This window comes from Zonotrichia albicollis (assembly GCF_047830755.1).
Source record: "Zonotrichia albicollis isolate bZonAlb1 chromosome Z unlocalized genomic scaffold, bZonAlb1.hap1 SUPER_Z_unloc_1, whole genome shotgun sequence".
Lineage (NCBI taxonomy): Eukaryota > Metazoa > Chordata > Aves > Passeriformes > Passerellidae > Zonotrichia > Zonotrichia albicollis.
The window spans coordinates 70,628-92,338 of record NW_027428339.1 but is presented as its reverse complement, the minus strand read 5'-3'; the positions used below and the strand labels follow the sequence as shown (position 1 = coordinate 92,338).

The window sequence follows — 21,711 nt, the reverse complement described above, 5'->3', positions numbered from 1 at the left end:
AAAAATCCGCAAAAAAATCCCAAAAATTCTCCAAAAAATCTCCAAAAATTCCCAAAAAATCCCATAAAAATTCCCCAAAAAATCGCCCAAAAATTCCCTTAAAAATCCCAAAAATCCCTCAAAAAATCCCCAAAAAATCCCAAAAATTTCCCAAAAAATCCCTAAGATTTGGGATTTTTGGGGGGATTTTTGAGGTTTTTTTGGGAATTTTTATGGGATTTTTTGGGAATTTTTAAGGGATTTATTTGGGATTTTTTTTGGATTTTATTGGGATTTTTTAGATATTTTTTTGGGATTTTTGGGGAGTTTTTTTGGGAATTTTGGGGGATTTTTTTCAGAATTTTTGGGGGATTTTTTTCAGAATTTTTTGGGTTTTTTTGGAGAATTTTTAGCATTTTTTTGGGATTTTTTGGGGATTTTTTAGAATTTCTTAGGATTTTTTGGGATTTTTTTAAGATTTTTTTGGGGATTTTTTTAGGATTTTTTTTGGATATTTTTGGGATTTTTCCCTCACTCCCTTCCAGCACCCAACGGGTTAACCCCTGTCCTAATTAGCATATTCAACAGCTCATTTGCACATGTGCTCATTTGCATATGCGCTCATTTGCATACCGACCAACGCCCTGAAGAGAATTCCAATGAAGACCAAAAAAATTTGGGATTTTTGGGGTTTTTTTGGGATTTTTTTTGAGATTTTTGGGGGATTTTTTTGGGAATATTTTGGTATTTTGGGGGATTTTTTTTGGATTTTTTTTTTGGATTTTTTTTGGATTTTTGGGATTTTTTTGGGAATTTTTTTTTATTTTTAGAAGATTTTTTTAGGGATTTTTCGGATTTTTTTTGGATATTTCTGGGATTTTTGGGGGGATTTTTTAAGGGATATTTCAGGGATTTTTTGCGAATTTTTTGGTGATTTTTATGGGAATTTTTTTTTATTTTTGGGGATTTTCTTGGAATTTTTGAGGATTTTTTGGGATTTTTTGGGGATTTTTGATGGGATTTTTTAGAGAGTTTTTGGAGAATTTTTGGGGAATTTTTGATGATTTTTGGGGGGGATTTTTGGGGATTTTTTGGCGGATGTTTTTGGGTTTTTTGGGGGATTTTTATGGGATTTTTTAGGGATTTTGGGGGAATTTTGGGGGGACTTTTTTGGTAATTTTTGGGATTTTTTGGGGATTTTTTTTGGTTTTTTGAGGGATTTTTTGCGATTTTTTGTGGGATTTTTGGGGAACCTTTGGGGGAATTTTGGGGGGATTTTTTGCATAATTTTTTTGGTATTTTTGGGAATATTTTTGGAAATATTTTTGGGGGAATTTTTATGAATTTTTAGGGATTTTTTGGGGGGATTTTAATGGGATTTTTTTGGTATTTTTGGGAATATTTTTGGGAACTTTGGGGGTCTTTTTGGGGATTTTTGGGGGAATTTTTAGGAATTTTTTGGGGATTTTTTTGAGAATAGTTTTGGGAATTTTGGGAATATTTTTGATATTTTTGGGGGATTTTTTGGGAATATTTTTGGGAATATTTTTGGGAATTTTGGGGGGATTTTTGGGGGACTTTTTGGGAATTTGGGGGGAATTTTCAGAAATTTTTTGGGGAATATTTTTGGGAATTTTGGGGGGCTTTTTGGGGGAATTTTTTTGGTATTTTTGGGAATATTTTGGGGATTTTTGGGGGGATTTTTTGCGGAATTTTTTGGGGATTTTTTTGTGAATTTTTTGGGTATTTTTGGCAATATTTTTGGGGACTTTGGGGGGATTTTTGGGAATATTTTTGGCGAATTTTGGGGGAATTTTTTTAAATTTTTTTGGGAGATTTTTGGGGAATATTTTTGGGATTTTTGGGGGAATTTTTAGGGAATATTTTTTGGAATTTTTTTGGTATTTTTAGGGAGATTTTTTAGGAATTTTTTGGGTATTTTTGGGAATATTTTTGTGAATTTTTTTTTAATTTTTGGGGGATTTTTTGGGGAACTTTTGGGGAATATTTTGGAATATTTTTGGGGTTATTCTCTCTCTCTCTCCCAGCAGAGCCTGCTGGGGGCGGAGCTGGATTTGGCCACGCCCAGCGCTCTCTCCCCCAGCAAACCCGGAGCTCATTTCTATCAGTACGGGGGCAGCGGGCGCCGGAGAGCCCTGCATGGATCCTCTGTGGGTGAGTCACCCCAAAATATCCTAAAATATCTCCTAAACTATCCCCAAAATAGCCCTAAAAATCTCCAAAAAATCCCATAAAAATTCCACAAAAATTGCCCGAAAAAATCCCAAAAAATCGCATAAAAATCCCATTAAAATCCCCTAAAATATCCTCAAAAAATCCCGAAAAATTGCCCAAAAAATCCCCAAAAATATCCTAAAAAATCCCTAAAAATATCCTAAAAATCCCATTAAAAATCCCATAAAAATCCCTAAAAATTTCCATTAAAAATCCATAAAAATCCCTAAAAAATCCCATAAAAATTCACACAAAAAAAATCCCCAAAAAATCCCCCAAAACTCCCATAAAAATCCCCAAAAATCCCATAAAAATCCCAATATATCCCATAAAAATTCCCCAAAAAAATCCCATCAAAATCCCTTAAAATATCCTCAAAAATTCCCCAAAAATCCTCCCAAAATATGCCATAAAAATCCCCCCAAAAAATCCCTAAAAATTCCATAAAAATATCCCGAAAAAATCCCAAAAAAATCCCCAAAAAATCCCTAAAAATCCCCTAAAAAATCCCATAAAAATTCACAAAAAAAAATCCCCAAAAAATCCCCCCAAAAGTCCCTAAAAATTGCCCAAAAAATCCCCCAAAAAATCCCAAAAAATTCCTAAAAATTCCACAAAAATATTCTAAAAAAATCCCTAAAAATTCCACAAAAAAATCCCCAAAAAAGTCCCTAAAAATTCCCCAAAAATCCCCTAAAAATCGCCCTAAAATATCCCTAAAATATCCCTAAAAATCCCATAAAAATTCCACTAAAATTGCCTGAAAAAATCCCGTAAAAAACCCATTTAAAATCCCATAGAAATCCCAACGAGCCCTGCACGGATCCTCTGTGGGTGAGTCACCCTAAAAATATCTGAAAATAGCCCTAAAATAGCCCTAAATATCCCCTAAAAATCTCCAAAAAATTCCATAAAAATATCCCCAAAAAAATCCCATAAAAATCCCAAAAAATCGCATAAAAATCCAAAAAAATCCCATAAAAATCGCCCTAAAATATCCCCTAAAATATCCTCAAAAATATGCCTAAAATATCCTGAAAATATCCCGAAAATATCCCTAAAAATTCCACAAAAATTCCACAAAAATATCCCCAAAAAATCCCAAAAAAATCCCCATAAAAATCCTAAAAAATCCCCAAAAATTCCAAAAAAATCCCCCCCAAAAATCCCTAAAAAATCCCTAAAAATTGCCCAAAAATCCCATAAAAATCCCCTAAAAATTCCCCAAAAAATCCCCTAAAGTATCCCTAAAATATCCCTACAAATTCCACAAAAAATCCCCAAAAAATCCCCCAAAAATCCTGAAAAAATCCCTAAAATTATCCTCAAAAAAATCCTAAAATATCCCTAAAATATCCCTAAAAATCTCTCAAAAATCCCATAAAAATTCCACAAAAATATTTCCAAAAAATGCCATAAAAATCCCCCCAAAATTCCCTAAAATATCCCTAAAAATCTCCCAAAAATCCCATAAAAATTCCACCAAAAAATCCCCAAAAAAATCCCATAAAAATCCCAAAAAATCGCATTAAAATCCCCCCAAAATTTCCTAAAATATCCCTAAAAATCTCCCAAAAATCCCATAAAAATTCCACAAAATAATCCCATAAAAATCCCCTAAAATATCCTCAAAAAAATCCCATAAAATTCCCCTAAAAATCCCCAAAAAATCCCCCAAAAATTCCCTAAAAAATCCCATAAAAATTCCCAAAAATATCCTCAAAAATCCCATAAAAATCCCATAAAAATGCCCAAAAAATCCCCCAAAAATCCCCCAAAAATCCTATAAAATCCCATACAAATCCTATAACAATCCCCATTAAAAATCCATTTTCAATCCTATAAAAATCCCATTAAAGTCCTATAAAAATCCTGTAAAACCCCATTAAAAACCCAATAAAAATCCCATTAAAAATCCCCAAAAAATCCCCCTAAAATCCCATTAAAATCCCATTAAAAATCCCCAAAAAATCCTATAAAAATCCCATTAAAAGTCCAATCAAAATCCCATTAAAATCCTCAAAAAATCCCATTAAAAACCCTACAAAAATCCCATTAAAAATCCATTTTCAATCCTATAAAAATCCCATTAAAAGTCCTATAAAAATCCTGTAAAACCCAATAAAAAATCCCATTAAAATCCCCCTAAAACCCCATTAAAATCCCATTAAAAATCCCCAAAAAATCCTATAAAAATCCCATTAAAAGTCCAATCAAAATCCCCAAAAAATCCTATAAAAATCCCATTAAAACACCATTAAAATCCCATTAAAAACCCTATAAAAACCCCATTAAAACCTTAATAAAACCCCATTAAAACCCTATAAAAACCCCAAAAAAATCCAAAAAAAATCCCCCAAAAATCCCATAAAATCCCCAAACTCTCCAAAACCCTATCAAACCCCCAACCCTATAAAAACCCTATCAAAATCCCATAAAAATCCCATTTTTTCCAGAAGTTCAGACAAAGAAAGTTCGCAAGGTGCCCCCGGGTTTGCCGTCCTCCGTAAGTTTGGGGTTTTTATTGGGATTTTATTGGGGTTTTATTGGGGTTTTATTGGGGTTTCATTGGGATTTTATTGGGGTTTTATAGGGTTTATAGGGGATTTTAATGGGGAATTTCAATGGGATTGCAATGGGAATTTTCAATGGGGGATTTCAATGGGATTTTAATGGGAATTTTCAATGGGGGATTTTAATGGGGAATTTCAATGGGATTTTAATGGGAATTTTCAATGGGGGATTTTAATGGGGGATTTCAATGGGATTTTAATGGGGAATTTCAATGGGGGATTTTAATGGGAATTTTTAATGGGGGATTTTAATGGGAATTTTCAATGGGGGATTTTAATGGGGGATTTCAATGGGGGATTTTAATGGGAATTTTTAATGGAGGATTTTAATGGGGTTTTAATGGCGAATTTCAATGGGGGATTTTAAAGGGATTTTAATGGCGAATTTCTATAGGATTTCAATGGGGGATTTTAATGGGGGATTTCAATGGGATTTTAATGGGAATTTTCAATGGGGGAATTTAATGGGGGATTTTAATGGGGAATTTTAATGGGATTTTAATGGAGAATTTTCAATGGGGGATTTTAATGGAGTTTTAATGGGAATTTCAATGAGAATTCCAATGGGGGAATTTTAATGGGATTTTAATGGGGAATTTCAATGGGGGATTTTAATGGGGAATCTAATGGGGAATTTCAATGGGATTTTAATGGGAATTTCAATGGGGAATTTAATGGGAGAGTTTAATGGGGGATTTCAATGGGGTTTTAATGGGAATTTTCAATGGGATTTTAATGGGAATTTTCAATGGGGGATTTTAATGGGAAATATTAATGGGGTTTCAATGGGGGAATTTAATGAGGAATTTTAATGGGATTTTAATGGGGGATTTTAATGGGGAATTTTCAATGGGGGATTTTAATGGAGAATTTCAATGGGATTTTACTGGGATTTTAATGGGGAATTGCAATGGGATTTTAATGGGGAATTTCAATGGGATTTTAATGGAGGATTTCAATGGGGAATTTCAATGGGATTTCAATGGGGAATTTCAATGGGATTTTATTGGGATTTTAATTGGGGATTTTAATGGGGGATTTTAATGGGGGATTTTAATGGGATTTTAATGGGGGATTTTAATGGGGGATTTTAATGGGATTTTAATGGGGAATTTCAATGGGGGATTTTAATAGGATTTTAATGGGGAATTTCAATGGGATTTTAATGGGGGATTCCAATGGGATTTTAATGGGGTTTTAATGGGGAATTTCAATAGGATTTTAATGGGGAATTCTAACGGGATTTTAATGGGGAATTTCAATGGGAATTTTCAATGGGGGATTTTAATGGGGAATTTCAATGGGAATTTTCAATGGGGGATTTCAATGGGATTTCAATTGGGAATTTCAATGGGGAATTTAATGGGGAATTTCAATGGGATTTTAATGGGGTTTTAATGGGAAATTTCAATGGGAATTTTAATGGGGGATTTTAATGGGATTTTAATGGGGAATTTTAATGGGGGATTTCAATGGGATTTTAATGGGGGATTTTAATGGGAGATTTTAATGGGGAATTTTCAATGGGGGATTTCAATGGGATTTTAATGAGGAATTTCAATGGGATTTTAATGGGGAATTGCAATGGGATTTTAATGGGAAATTCTAATGGGGGATTTTAATGGGAATTTTCAATGGGGAATTTCAATGGGATTTTAATGGGAATTTTCAATGGGGGATTTTAATGGGAATTTTCAATGGGGAATTTCAATGGGATTTTAATGGGAAATTCTAATGGGGGATTTTAATGGGGAATTTTCAATGGGGGATTTCAATGGGATTTTAATGGGGGATTTTAATGGAGAATTTTAATGGGATTTTAATGGGAGATTTTAATGGGGAATTTCAATGGGATTTTAATGGGGGATTTTAATGGGGAATTTCAATAGGATTTTAATGGGGGATTTTAATGGCGAATTTCAATAGGATTATAATGGGGGATTTTAATGGCGAATTTCAATAGGATTTTAATGGGGGATTCTAATGGGGAATTTTAATGGGGGATTTCAATGGGATTTTAATGGGGAATTTTAATGGGATTTTAATGGGGAATTTTAATGGGGTTTTAATGGGGAATTTCAATGGGATTTTAATGGCGCATTTTCAATGGGGAATTTAATGGGATTTTAATGGGGAATTTCAAGGGGATTTTAATGGGGGATTCCAATGGGATTTTAATGGGGGATTTTAATGGGAATTTTCAATAGGATTTTAATGGAGGATTTCAATGGGGGAATTTAATGGGGGATTTTAATGGGGGATTTAATGGGATTTTAATGAGGAATTTCAATGGGATTTTAATGGGATTTTAATGGGGAATTTAAAGGGATTTTAATGGGGAATTTTAATGGGATTTTAATGGAAATTTCAATGGGGGAATTTCAATGGGGGATTTCAATGGGATTCCAATGGGATTTTAATGGGGGATTTTAATGGGGGATTTTAATGGGAAATATTAATGGGGTTTAAATGGGGGAATTTAATGGGGGATTTTAATGGGGTTTTAATGGGAATTTTCAATGGGGAATTTCAATGGGGGATTTTAATGGGGAATCTAATGGGGAATTGCAATGGGATTTTAATGGGGAATTTTAATGGGGAATTTCAATGGGATTTTAATGGGGTTTTAATGGGGAATTTCAATGGGGAATTTCAATGGGATTTTAATTGGGGATTTTAATGGGATTTCAATGGCGAATTTCAATAGGATTTTAATGGGGGATTTTAATGGGAATTTTCAATGGTGGATTTTAATGGGGAATTTTAATGGGGGATTTCAATGGGAGTTTAATGGGGAATTTCAATGGGATTTTAATGGGAATTTTCAATGGGATTTTAATGAGGAATTTTAATGGGAATTTTGAATGGGAGATTTTAATGGGGATTTTAATGGGGGATTTTAATGGGGTTTTAATGGGGAATTTTAATGGGGGATTTCAATGGGAATTTCAATGGGGGATTTTAATGGGGGATTTCAATGGAGAATTTTAATAGGGGATTTTAATGGAGAATTTTAATGGGATTTTTAATGGGATTTTTAATGGGATTTTTCAATGGAATTTTACTGGGATTGTAATGGGATTTTAATGGGATTTTTCAATGGGGGATTTTTATAGGATTTTAATGGGATTCTTAAGGGATTTTATAGGGTTTGATAAGGTTTTTTTTAAGTTTTATAGTGTTTGATAGCGTTTTATGGGGTTTTTATGGGTTTTTTGAGGGGATTTTTTTGAGGGATTTTGTGAGATTTTTATTGGATTCTATGGGATTTTTATGGGGTTTGAATGGAATTTTTTGGGGTACTTTGTGGGGATTTTTAAGGGATTTTTTGGGTATTTTTATGGGATTTTTGGGGGGATTTTTTGGGGATTTTTAATGGGATTTTTAGGGGATTTTTAATGGGATTTTTTGGGTATTTTTATGGGATTTTGGGGGGATTTTTAATGGGATTTTTAATGGGATTTTTAATGGGATTTTTAGGGGATTTTTAATGGGATTTTTTGGGTATTTTTATGGGATTTTGGGGGGATTTTTAATGGGATTTTTAGGGGATTTTTAAGGGATTTTTAATGGGATTTTTAATGGAATTTTTTGGGGTACTTTGTGGGGATTTTTATGGGATTTTTTGGGTATTTTTATGGGATTTTTGGGGGATTTTTTTGGGATTTTTTTGGGATTTTTTTTGGAAATTTTTTTTGGATTTTTTTTTGGATTTTTTGAAGTTTTTTTGGGATTTTTTTGGGATTTAATTGGAATTTTTTAGGATTTTAATGGGAATTTTTTCGGATTTTCATGGGATTTGATGGGGTTTCTGATATTGATACACTCTCATTTGCATATCGCAATTATATCAATGCACTCATTTGCATAGAATTCTGCTATCAAACACCTCATTTGCATACAATTCGATCAAGCCAACCTTATTTGCATACAATTAGAAATCAATACAGCCTCATTTGCATAGAGTCCCGATATCAATGGTGCCTCATTTGAATATCAGTCGACTCTTATTTGCATATATTTTAATATTGATATAACATCATTTACATATCATTCTGATATAAATAAAGCCTTATTTGCATACAACTCTGATATCGATATCACCTCATTTGCATATCATCGAGATCGACGCAGCCTCATTTGCATATGATAATTCAATTATGCAACCCATTTACATATATCGATACCTCATTTGCATATCACATTGTTATCAATAGAGTCACATTTGCATACCAATCCTAAAATGGCAATACCTCATTTGCATATAATTTCAATATTACCAACACCATCTGCACAAAATTCTGATTCAGAATCTAATTTGCATATCAACCGGATATCAGTAGAACCTTGCATATCAATCTGATAATGACCACACCTCATTTCCATATAATATTGATATTATTACATCCTCATTTGCATAGAATCTGATATCGATACCACCTCATTTGCACATCCTGAAAGCAGCTCATTTGCATATAATTAAGAGATCAATACGGCCTCATTTACATACAATTATATCAATAGAGCCTCATTTGCATATCAGTCTGATATTGATATCCCCTCACATGAACATAATATTGATATTGACTCATTTGCATATCAATCTGCAAACAACATTGCATCATTTGCATATCAATGGAATATCGATCAATCATTATTTGCATGTCATTTCATATTGACACCACCTCATTTGCATATCAAGCTGATATCCACAATAATTTGCATTTAATATTGATACTAATACATCCTCATTTGCATATAATTCTGAAATCCATTGTGCATCACTCGCATATAATTCTGATTCGACGCAGCCTCATTTGCATATAGGATGACTATTGATCCCGCCTCGTTTGCATAGAATTCTTATGTCAGTACCACCTCATTTGCATATGATGCATATTGATACCCCTAATTTGCATATTATTGCCATGTCAATCCGGCCTCTTTTGCATATCAATCTGATATCGACAGCACCTTATTAGAAGCTCATTCTGATATCAATCCCGCCTCATTTGCATATAATTAGCATATTCAGGAGGGGGAAATTAGGAGGGAAAATTGGGGGAATTTTTTGGGAATTTTTTTTAATTTTTTGGGAATTTTTTTGGATTTTTTTCTGGAATTTTTGGGAATTTTTTGGGAATTTTTTTGGGATTTTTGGGGAAATTTTTGGAATTTTTTGGGGAATTTTTTTTTATATTTTGGGGATTTTTTGAGGGAATTTTTTTGAATTTTTTTGGGATTTTTTCTGGAATTTTTGGGATTTTTTTGGGAATTTTTTGGGAATTTTTGGAAAAATTTTTGGGATTTTTTTGGGAATTTTTTTGGGGATTTTTTTAGGGAATTTTTTGGGGTTTAACTGGGCCAGGGCGCCCTCTTGTGGACATCGAGGGACTTGCAGAAAACAGCCCCGAAAATTCCCAAAATTTGGGAATTTATTGGGGAAAAATTGGGGGAAAATCAGGAATTGTTATGTGAATTTTTTTGGGGTTTTTAGGGAATTATTTGGGGATTTTTTTTCGGATTTTAATGGAATTTTAATGGGATTTTTATGAGGAGTTTTTTTGATTTTTAATGGGGTTTTTAATAGGATTTTAATGGGAATTTTTGGGGGATTATTTTTTAATTTTATGGGAATTTTTTTGGGATTTTTATGGGAATTCTAATGGGAGTTTTTGGGGGATTTTTATCAGATTTTATGGGATTTTTTAGGAATTTTTTTTGTATTTTAATGGGGAATTTTCTGGGATTTTTGGGGGATTTTAATAGGAATTTTAATGGGATTTTTATGGGAATTTTGGGGGATTTTAAGGGGATTTTTTGGGGATTTTAATGAGAATTTTATGCGAATTTTGGGGGATTTTTTAAGGGATTTTTATGGGAATTTTTGGGGTTTTTGATGGGAATTTTCAGGATTTTGGGGGATTCAATGGGAATTCAATAGGATTTCAATCAGATTTTATGGGATTTTAATGGAAATTTCTTGGGAGGTTTTTGGGATTTTTATAGGAGTATTTGGGGATTTTTATAGGAATTTTGGGGCATTTTAAGGGGATTTTAATGGGAATTTTATGGGATTTTTTGGGTTTTCTTAAGGGATTTTTATGGGAAGTTTTTGGGACTTTATTGGGATATTTATGGGAATTTTGAGGGAAGTTTTGGGGATTTTTTAGGGGATTTTTTGGGTTTTTTTTCCCCATTTTTCCCTTTCCCAACCGTTCCAAAGCCTCCAATTTGCAGCCCCAGCAGAAGGGCTGCTTTGCATTTTTAATTTAGCAACTAACAGCTGCATACATTTGCATATTAATGAGTTGCAGAGGAAATCATGCATACATAATGAACCCCTTGCTGCCTTTTGATGGATGGAGGTGGAAAAAAAAATCCTAAAAAAATCCTCAAAGAAAACCCCCCAAAAATTGGGAATTACTAAAAAAGAATCCCAAAAATGATTGGGGAAAATTCTCCTAAAAAGAAAAGTGAAAATTTTGGGGTTTTAATTCTAATTTTGGGGGTTTTTTTGGGGGGATTTTTTTGGGGAGCTTTTTTTTTAAATTTTTGGGATCATTTTAAGATCCCAATCCCATCCCAATTTAGGCTTCCAATCCCATTTTTGGGACAATTTTGGGATTTAAATCTCGGGATTCAAATCAGGGTAAAATCTGGATTTAGGGGGCTGTTTTAGGTCGGGTTTACCTCAGTCTCTGCGGTTAAAAATCTCAATTTTTGGGGTTATTTTCGAGTTATTTTAGCTGTGGGGTTAACAATATGAACATTTAAACGTGGTTTAAGTTGGTTTTAAATCTTTTTTTACCTTTTTTTCCCGTTTTTTTCCGGTTTTTTTCCCGGATTTTTTGGCGGCTTTTTCTCCTGATCCGTGAGGGCTGAGCCGAAACTCGAATCTGATTGGCTCCGATTGGTTCCGAACCCTCGCGGTTCCGAGCTCGAATCTGATTGGTTCCGAAGCCGAGCGGGTCCGAACCCGAACGGGTCCGAATCCCCGCGGTTCCGAACTCGAACCTGATTGGTCCGAACCCCCGCGGTTCCGAGCTCGAACCTGATTGGCTCCGATTGGCTCCGAAGCCGAGCGGTTCCGAACCCGAACCCCCGCGGTTCCGAACTCGAACCTGATTGGCTCCGAACCCGAGAGGTTCCGAACCCGAACCCTCGCGGTTCCGAACTCGAATCTGATTGGCTCCGAGTCCGGGCGGCTCCGAGCCCTCCTGTCCCGAATGTTTCCGAAAGTTTCCGATCTTTGCCGAAGGCTCCGATGTGCCGGCGCCCTCATGTGGCGCCATTTTTATTTTCATTTTTATTCCATTTTTTCCCATTTTTTTCCCATTTTTATTCAATTTTTCCCATTTTATTCCCATTTTTCCTCCCTAATTTCCCCCCATTTTATTTCCAATTTTATTTCCCATTTTCTCCTCGATTTTTGTCCAATTTCCCCCCATTTTCCGCCATTTTGGGACCATTTTTTCCCCGATTTTCCCCCAATTTTATTCCAATTTTTCCCCAAATAAATTTTATTTTTCCCCATTTTTTGCCCCAAATAAATTCAAATTTTTTCCCAATTTTTTGCCCCAAATAAATTCAATTTTTCCCCATTTTTCCCCCAAATAAATTCAATTTTTCCCCCAATTTTTCCCCAATTTTTCCCCATAATAAATTCAAAATTTTCCCCATTTTTCCCCAAATAAATTCAAATTTTTTCCCCATTTTTCCCCATAATAAATTCAAATTTTTTCCCCAAAAAGTTCAATTTTTCCCCAATAAATTCAATTTTTTCCCCATTTTTTCCCCATAATAAATTCAATTTTTATCCATAATAAATTCAATTTTTTCCCCATTTTTTCCCTAAAAAATTCCAATTTTCCCCAATTTTTTCCCCATAATAAATTCAATTTTTCCCCCATTTTTTCCCCATTTTTCCCCAATTTTTCCCCCAAATAAATTCAATTTTTTCCCAATTTTTCCCAATTTTTTCCCCAAATAAATTCAAATTTTTCCCCATTTTTCCCCCCATTTTCCCCATAATAAATTTAATTTTTTCCCCATTTTTTCCCCCAAATATATACAATTTTTTCCCTATTTTTCCCCATTTTTCCCCAATTTTTTCCCATAATAAATTCAATTTTTTCCCAATTTTTCCCCCAAATAAATTCAATTTTTCCCCCAATTTTTCCCCATTTTTCCCCCCAAAAATTCAAATTTTCCCAAATTTTCCCCAAATTTTCCCCAAATAAATTCAATTTTTTCCCCAATTTTTTCCCCAAATTTTCCCCATAATAAATTTAATTTTTTCCCCAAATAAATTTAATTTTTTCCCCATTTTTTCCCCATAATAAATTCAATTTTTACCATTTTTTTCCCCCAAATAAATTCAATTTTTTCCCCTTTTTCCCCCAATTTTTCCCCATTTTTCCCCCAAATAAATTCATTTTTTTCCCAATTTTTTTTCCCAATTTTTCCCCATTTTTCCCCATAATAAATTTAATTTTTTCCCAATTTTTTCCCCATAATAAATTCAACTTTTCCCCAAAATAATTTGAATTTTCCCCATTTTTTCCAGGTTTACGCTCCCTCCGCCAGCACGGCCGAATTCACCTCCAAGGGCGCCTCCAGCACCTTCCCCTCCTCTTTCTTCATGCAAGGTCAGAAAATTCCCAAAAAATTCCAAATATTTTCCAAAAAATTCCCAAATTTCCAAAATTCCCAAATTTTCCCTGAAAAAAACGCAAAAAATTTGACGAAAATCACAAAAAAATTGAATTTTTTAGGTCAATTTTGCTAAAAAAATTGAATTTTTTTGTTAATTTTTCTCCAAAAAAATTAAATTTTTTTGGGTAAATTTTGAAATTTTTAAATACAAAAATATCAAAAATAATTTAAATTATTTTGGGAATTTTTCCTTAAAAAAATTGAAATTTTGGTGGTAAAAATAAAAAAAAAATTGATGAAAATTGCAAAAAAATTGAATTTTTTAGGCAAATTTTACTAAAATAAATTGAATTTTTTTGTTAATTTTTCTCCAAAAAAATCCAAATTTTTGGGGAAATTTTTAAATATAAAAATATAAAAAATAATTTAAATTATTTTGGTAAATTTTCCTTAAATAAATTAAAATTTTGGTGGTAAAAAATGAAAAAAAAATTAAATTTTTTTTGGTAATTTCTTCCTTAAAAAAATTAAAATTTTGGTGGTAAAAAATAAACAAAATTTAAATTTTTTTGGTAATTTTTTTCCTTAAAAAATTGAAATTTTGGTGGAAAAAAATAAAAAAAAATTTAAATTTTTTTGGGGAATTTTTTCCTTAAAAAAATTAAAATTTTGGTGGTAAAAAATAAAAAAGAAATTGCGATTCTAATACTAAAAATTTGAAAGTTTGGGGGGAAAATTAAGGGAAAAAAATTGGAATTTTGGGGTGAAAAAATTTGAATTTTGGGGTGGAAATGGAAATAAAAAATGGCAAATTTTGATATTAAAATATTCCAGAAAATTCAAATTTTGACCAAAAAAATTCAAATTTTTTCCAAAAATTCCAAAATTTTTGGGCAAAAAAAGTTCAAATTTTTGGGCAAAAAATTTCCAATTTTTTACCAATTTTCCCCTCAAAAATTTAATTTTTTCCCCAAAAAATTCAAATTTTGTCCCAAAAAATTCAAATTATTTTCCCCAATTTTCCCCTCAAAAAATTCAAATTTTTCCCCAATTTTCCCCTTAAAAAATTCAATTTTTTTCCCAAAAAACTTCAAATTTTTTCCCCAATTTTCCCCTCAAAAATTCAAAATTTTTTCCCCCAAAAATTCAAATTTTCTCCCAAAAAAATTTCAAATTTTTCCCCAATTTTCCCATTCAAAAAATTCAATTTTTTTCCCAAAAAATCCAAAATTTGGCCAAAAAAAATTTCAAATTTTACCAAGAAAAATTAAAATAATTCGATTTTTTTTTTGAAATAATTTAATTGTTTTTGGTCAAGAAACCTAAATTTTGCAGCAAAAATTCCCAAATTTTGATTGAAAAATTCGAAATTTTTGGCTGAAAAGAATCACAAAAAATTCCCAATTTTTTATTGAAAAATTTTAAATTTTGGACCAAAAGAATTCCAAATTTTTACCAAAATTTTTTGAAAAATTGAATTTTTTTGCCCATAAAATTGATTTTTTTTCCACCCTATATTTTAATTATTTTATGATTATTTTTAATAAAAATTTGAAATAAAAATTTCAAAATTTGGATGAAAAAATCCCAAATTTTGCCTCAAAAAAATCTCAAAAAAAATTGAATTTTTTATTGAAAAATTCCGAATTTTTGACCAAAAAATCCCCCAAAAAATTCGAATTTTTTATAGAAAAATTCCAAATTTTGCCTCAAAAAATCTCAAAAAAATTCGAATTTTTTATAGAAAAATCCCAAATTTTGCCCCAAAAACCTCAAAAAAATTCGAATTTTTTATAGAAAAAATCCCAAATTTTTGACCAAAAAAATTCCCCAAAAATTCGAATTTTTTATAGAAAAATTCCAAATTTTTGACTGAAAAAATCCCAATTTTTTGCCATAAAAACCCCAAATTTTGCCTCAAAAAAATTCCCATTTTTTATTAAAAAATTCCAATTTTTTGCCTTAAAAAAACCCCAAAAACCCCCAAATTTTCCTGTTAAAAAAAAACCCAAAAATTCAATTTATTCCCCAAAAAATTCCATTTATTCCCCTAAAAAATCCATTTTTTCTCCGTTTTTCACCGGGTTTTTTTTTGCCTAAACCCCCTCAATTTTACCCTTAATTAATTTTCAAGTTTTAATGAGTATTTTAATGAAGAAATTAATTAATTTTTGATGGTTTTTGTTGCAGATGGGCACCACAGCAGCGATCCCTGGGGTTCTTCCAGCGGGCTGGGCCAGGGAGGATTCGCGGGGATGTTGGGGCAGCCTGGGGGGTATTGCAGCCTCCACCCCCATGAGAGATTGGTAAAAATATTTATTTTATAATTAAAATATTTATGAAAATATCCACAAAAAATCAAAGAAAAAATCCCCAAAAAAACCCCAAAAAAATCGCAAAAAAAATCGAATTTTTCCCCATTTTTTACCCCCAAAAATCCAATTTTTTGAGCATTTTTCCCTCCAAAAATTCAATTTTTTCCCCCCAAAAATCCGAATTTTTTACCCATTTTTCCCCTAATTTTTCCCAATTTTTTCCTAAATTTTTCCCAATTTTTCCCTCAATAATTAAATTTTTTTCCCAATTTTTCCCTATTTTTTCCCCATTTTTCTCCAAATTTTTCCCAATTTTTCACCAATTTTTTGCTAAATTTCCTCCAATTTTTCCCCAAATTTTCTCCAAATTTTTCTCATTTTTCCCCTATTTTTCCCCATTTTTTTCTCTATTTTTCCCAAAAAAATTCCAAATGTTTTCCATTTTTTTTTCCATTTTTTTCTATTTTTTTCCCATTTTTTCTCCCAATTTTTTCCCAATTTTTCCCCCAAAAATTCAAAATTTTGCCCCATTTTTCTCCAAATTTTTCTCTATTTTTTCCCAATTTTCTTATAATTTTCACCAATTTTTTCCCCAATTTTTCCCCAATTTTCCCCAATTTTTCTCCAAATTTTTCCCAATTTTTTACCCATTTTTCCCAATTTTTCTCCAATTTTTCCCCAAATTTTCCTCCAATAATTCAAATTTTTTCCTGATTTTTCCTCATTTTTTGCCAATTTTTCCCCAAATTTTCCCCAAATTTTTCTCTATTTTTTCCCAATTTTCCCCCAATTCTTTACCAAATTATTCCCAATTTTTCCCATTTTTTCCCCAATTTTTTCCCACTCGCGGGGATGTTGGGGCAGCCTGGGGGGTATTGCAGCCTCCACCCCCATGAGAGATTGGTAAAAATGTTAATTAAATATTCAAAATTAATTAAAAAAATATCCACAAAAAATCCACAAAAAAATCCCACAAAAATCCCCACAAAAATCGCAAAAAAAATCCCAAAAAAATCACATTTTTTCCCCAAAAAATCCGAATTTTTTCCCATTTTTTCTCTAAAAAATCCGATTTTTTTCTCAAAAAAATTCATTTTTTTTTCTCCAAAAATTCCAAATTTTCCCCATTTTTCCCCTAATTTTTCCCCAATTTTTTCTCAATTTTCCCCCCAAAATTCCAATTTTTTTCCTAATTTTTCCCAATTTTTCCCCATTTTTCTCCCAATTTTTCTCCATTTTTTCCCAATTTTTACCCATTTTTTCTCCAATTTTTCCCCCCATTTTTCCCCAAAAAATTCAATTTTTTTCCCCCAAAAAATCAAAATTTTTCCCAATTTTTCTCCCAATTTTTTGCCAAATTTCCTCCAATTTTTCCCATTTTTTCCCCATTTTTCCCCAATTTTTTCTCCAATTTTCCCCCATTTTTCCCCATTTTTTTTCTATTTTTTCTCCAATTTTCCTTTAAATTTCTCCCAATTTTTCCCCAATTTTTCTCCAATTTTCCCCAATTTTTTCCCCATTTTTCCCCAAATTTTTCCCCCCAAAATTCCAATTTTTCCCTATTTTTCCCCATATTTTTCCCCAATTTTTCTCCAATTTTCCTTTAAATTTCTCCCAATTTTCCCCCATTTTTCTCCATTTTTTTTCCAATTTTTCCCCATTTTTTCTCCAAATTTCCCCCAATTTTCTCCATTTTTTCTCTATTTCTTTCCCAATTTTCCCCCAATTTTTCCCTATTTTTCTCCCAATTTTTCTCCCAATAATTCAAATTTTGCCTAATTTTTCCTCATTTTTTTGCCAATTTTTCCCCAATTTTTTCCCAATTTTTTCCCCAATTTTTTCCCCCAATTTTTCTCCAAATTTTTTCCAATTTTTTCCCAATTTTTCCCAAATTTTTTCCAAATTTTTCCCAATTTTTCCCCAATTTTTTCCCACTCTCGGGGATGTTGGGGCAGCCTGGGGGGTATTGCAGCCTCCACCCCCATGAGAGATTGGTAAAAATATTCAATTTTATATTCCAAAAATATTCCTAAAATATTTCTAAAATATCCTGAAAATATTCCCAAAAATTCCAAAGAAATTCCAAAAAAATCGCAAAAAAAATCCCAAAAAAATTGGATTTTTTTCCCCAAAAAATCCGATTTTTTTCTCAAAAAAATTCAGTTTTTTTACTCCAAAAATTCCAAATTTTTCCCCATTTTTCCCCTAATTTTTCCCCAATTTTTTTTCAATTTTTCCCCCAAAATTCCAAATTTTTTCCTAATTTTTCCCCATTTTTTCTCCCAATTTTTCTCCATTTTTTCCCAAATTTTCTCCAAATTTTTCTCATTTTTCCCCAATTTTCCCCCAATTTTTCTCCAAATTTTTCCCAATTTTTCCCCAATTTTTCCCCCAATAATTCAAATTTTTCTCCATTTTTTCCTCATTTTTTCCCAATTTTTCCCCAAATTTTCTCCATTTTTTTCTCTATTTTTCCCAATTTTCCCCCAATTTTCCCCCAATTTTTCTCCAATTTTTTCCCAATTATTTCTCTATTTATTCCCAAAAAAATCCAATTTTTTTCCCCATTTTCCCCCATATTTTCCTTATTTTTTCTCCAATTTTTCCCCCTTTATTCCCCAAAAAATCCAAATTTTTTCCCAAAAAATCCAAATTTTTTCTCCAAAAAATTCAATTTTTTTCCCCATTTTTCCCCAATTTTTTCCCCCTTTATTCCCCTAAAAATCCAAATTTTTTCCCAAAAAAATTCAATTTTTTTCCCCATTTTCCCCCCAAAAAATTCAAATTTTTTCCCCATTTTTCCCCATATTTTCGTCATTTTTTCTCCGATTTTCACCAAATTTTTTTCTAATTATTCCTCAATTTTTTCTCCATGTTAATTTAATTTTTCTGGATTTTTCCAGACGTACCCAGCGCATTCCTCAGCAGATCTGAGCTCCTCTCTGCCCCCGATGTCGTCGTTCCACCGGGGCGCCTCCAACCCCTTCAGCTCCTCCTGCACCCCCCCGGCCAACGGCGCCGAGCCCCTGCTGGGTGAGTAAAATATCCTAAAATATCCTAAAATATTCACAAAATATCCCAAAATATCCCTAAAATATCCACAACAATTCCTGAAAAAATCGTCCAAAAATTCCCAAAAATATTGTCAAAAATCACCCAGAAATTCCCAAAAAATCCCCCAAATATCCCTAAAATATCCTGAAAAAATCACCCAAATTATCCCTAAAATATTCCCAAAATATCCCTAAAATATTCCTAAAAATATCCAAAAAAATCCCCAAAATATCCCCAAAAATTCAAAAAAAATACCCAAAAAAATCACCCAAAAATTCCCTAAAATATTCCCAAAAAATCACCAAAAATTCCCTAAAATATCCCAAAAAATTTGCCAAAATAGCTCCAAAATATTCCAAAAAATATCCATAAAGAGCCCCAAAATATCCCAAAAAATATCCATAAAATAGCCCCAAAATATCCCTAAAATATATCCAAAGTATTCCCAAAAATTCCCTAAAATATCCCCAAAAATTCCCAAAAAATCCCTAAAATATCCATAAAATAGCCCCAAAATATCCCCAAAATAGCCCTAAAATATCCCCAAAATAGCCCCAAAAATTCCCGAAAAAATCGTCCAAAAATTTCCAAAAATATCCCAAAAAATCCCAAAAATATTCCTAAAGTATCCTGGAAAAATCACCCAAAATACCCCCAAAATATCCCTAAAATATATCCAAAATAGCCCCAAAAATTCCCGAAAAAATCCTCCAAAAATTCCCTAAAATATCCCTAAAATATTCCTAAAATACCCTGAAAAAATCACCCAAAATATCCCTAAAATATCCACAAAAATTCCCTAAAATATCTGCAAAAATTCCCAAAAATATATCCAAAATATCCCCAAAAATATCCACAAAATATCACCAAAAGTTCCTAAAAATATCCCTAAAATGGCCCCAAAAATTCCCTAAAAGATCCTGAAAAAATTACCCAAAATATCCCCAAAATATCCCCCAAAATATTCCCAAAAATTCCCCAAAAAATTCCCAAAATATCCAAAAAATATCCAAAAAAATCCTAAAAAAATTTCCCAAAAAATCCCCAAAATATCACCAAAAATTCCTAAAAAATTCCCCGAAAATGCCACAAAAATATCCCAAAAAATCCCCAAAAAATCCCCAAAAATTCCCAAAAAAAAATCCCTAAAATATCCCCAAAGTATCCACAAAAATTCCATAAAATATCCCTAAAATATCCCTAAAAAAATCGCTAAAATATATCCAAAATATCCTGAAAATATCGCCAAAAATTCCCTAAAAATCATCCAAAAATTCCCAAAATATCCCCAAAATATTCCCAAAATAGCCCCAAAAAATCCCCAAAAAAATCCTCCAAGAATTCAAAAAAAATCTTAAAAAATCCCCCAAAATGCCCCAAAATATCCCAAAATATCCCCAAAAAATCCATAAAATATCCCCAAAAATTCACCAAAATATCCTCAAATTATCTCTAAAATATCCCTAAAAAAACCCCAAAAAATCCTCCAAAAATTCCAAAAAAATTCTAAAAAAAATCACCCCAAAATGCCCCAAAAATCCAGAAAAATCCCTAAATTATCCCCAAAAATTCCTTAAAAATTCCTTAAAAATATCTCCAAAATATCCCCAAAGTATCCCCAAAAATTCCCTAAAATATCCCAAAATATCCCCTAAAAATTCCCCAAAAATTCCCCCAAAAATTCCCCCCAAAATCCTAAAAATAACCTCCAAAAATTCCCTAAAATATCCTCAAAAATTCCCTAAAATATCCCCAAAATATTTCCGAAAAAATCCCCCAAAATTCCCTAAAATATCCTGAAAAAAATCACGCAAAAAATCTCCAAAATATCCCTAAAATAGCCCTAAAATATCCCTAAAATATTCCCTAAAATATCCCTAAAATATTCCTAAAATATCCTGAAAAAATCACCCAAAATATCCCCAAAATATCCCAAAAAATCACCCAAAATATCCCTAAAATATCCCCCAAAATATCCCCAAAAAATCCCCAAAAATTCCCGAAAAAATCACCCAAAAATTCCGTAAAATATCCCTAAAACAGCCCCAAAATATCCTCCAAAAATTCCCCAAAATATCCCCAAAATACCCTGAAAAAAATCACCCAAAATATCGCCAAAAATTCCCTAAAATATCTCCAAAAATTCTCTGAAATATCACCAAAACATCCTCAAAAATTCACCAAAATATCCCTAAAATATCCCCAAAAATTTCCAAAAATATCCTCCAAAAATTCCCAAAATATCCCCAAAAACTCCCAAAAAAATCACCCAAAAATTCCGAAAAAATCCCTAAAAAATCCCAAAAAATATCCCCAAAATATCCTCCAAAAATTCCCTAAAATATCCCCAAAATATCCCTAAAATATCCATAAAATATCCCAAAAATATCCTCAAAAATATCCCTAAAATATTCTCAAAAATTCCCTAAAAAATCCCCCAAAAATTCCCAAAAAAATCCAAAAATCCCCAAAACACCGCCAAAAAATCCCCCAAAACACCGCCAAAAATTCCTGAAAAATCCCCCAAAAATCCTAAAAAAAATCCCAAAAAATCCCGGAAAAAAAAAAAAAAAAACAACCCGAAAAAATTCCCATAAAAATCCACATACTTCCCTAAAAATTCCTGAAAAAATTCCAAAAAAATTCCAAAAAACCCCCCAAAAATAATGAAAAATCCTCAAAAATTCCTGAAAAATCCCCCAAAAATCCCAAAAAATCCCCAAAAAATCCCCCAAAATTCCTAAAAAATTCCCAAAAAATCCCCATAAAAATCGCCCAAAAATTCCCCAAAAAATCCCCAAAAAAATCCCAAAAAATCCCAAAAAATCCCCCAAAAATCCCAAAAAATCCCCAAAAATTCCCAAAAAATTCCTGAAAAAAATCCCTAAAAAAATCCA

At 32.0% G+C, this 21,711-nt stretch overlaps 1 protein-coding gene across 1 annotated transcript in view; it reads left to right on the top strand.

Annotated features, from left to right (window-relative positions):
• Nucleotides 1-21,711, top strand: part of LOC141727326 (transcription factor 4-like) — a 93,530-nt gene that overhangs the window by 47,649 nt on the left and 24,170 nt on the right. The window contains exons 6-10 of the mRNA XM_074533798.1: nt 2,028-2,154; nt 4,671-4,720; nt 13,357-13,438; nt 15,636-15,751; nt 18,664-18,793. Coding sequence (XP_074389899.1) covers nt 2,028-2,154; nt 4,671-4,720; nt 13,357-13,438; nt 15,636-15,751; nt 18,664-18,793 — 505 coding nt within the window. The remainder of the gene's footprint in view (nt 1-2,027; nt 2,155-4,670; nt 4,721-13,356; nt 13,439-15,635; nt 15,752-18,663; nt 18,794-21,711) is intronic.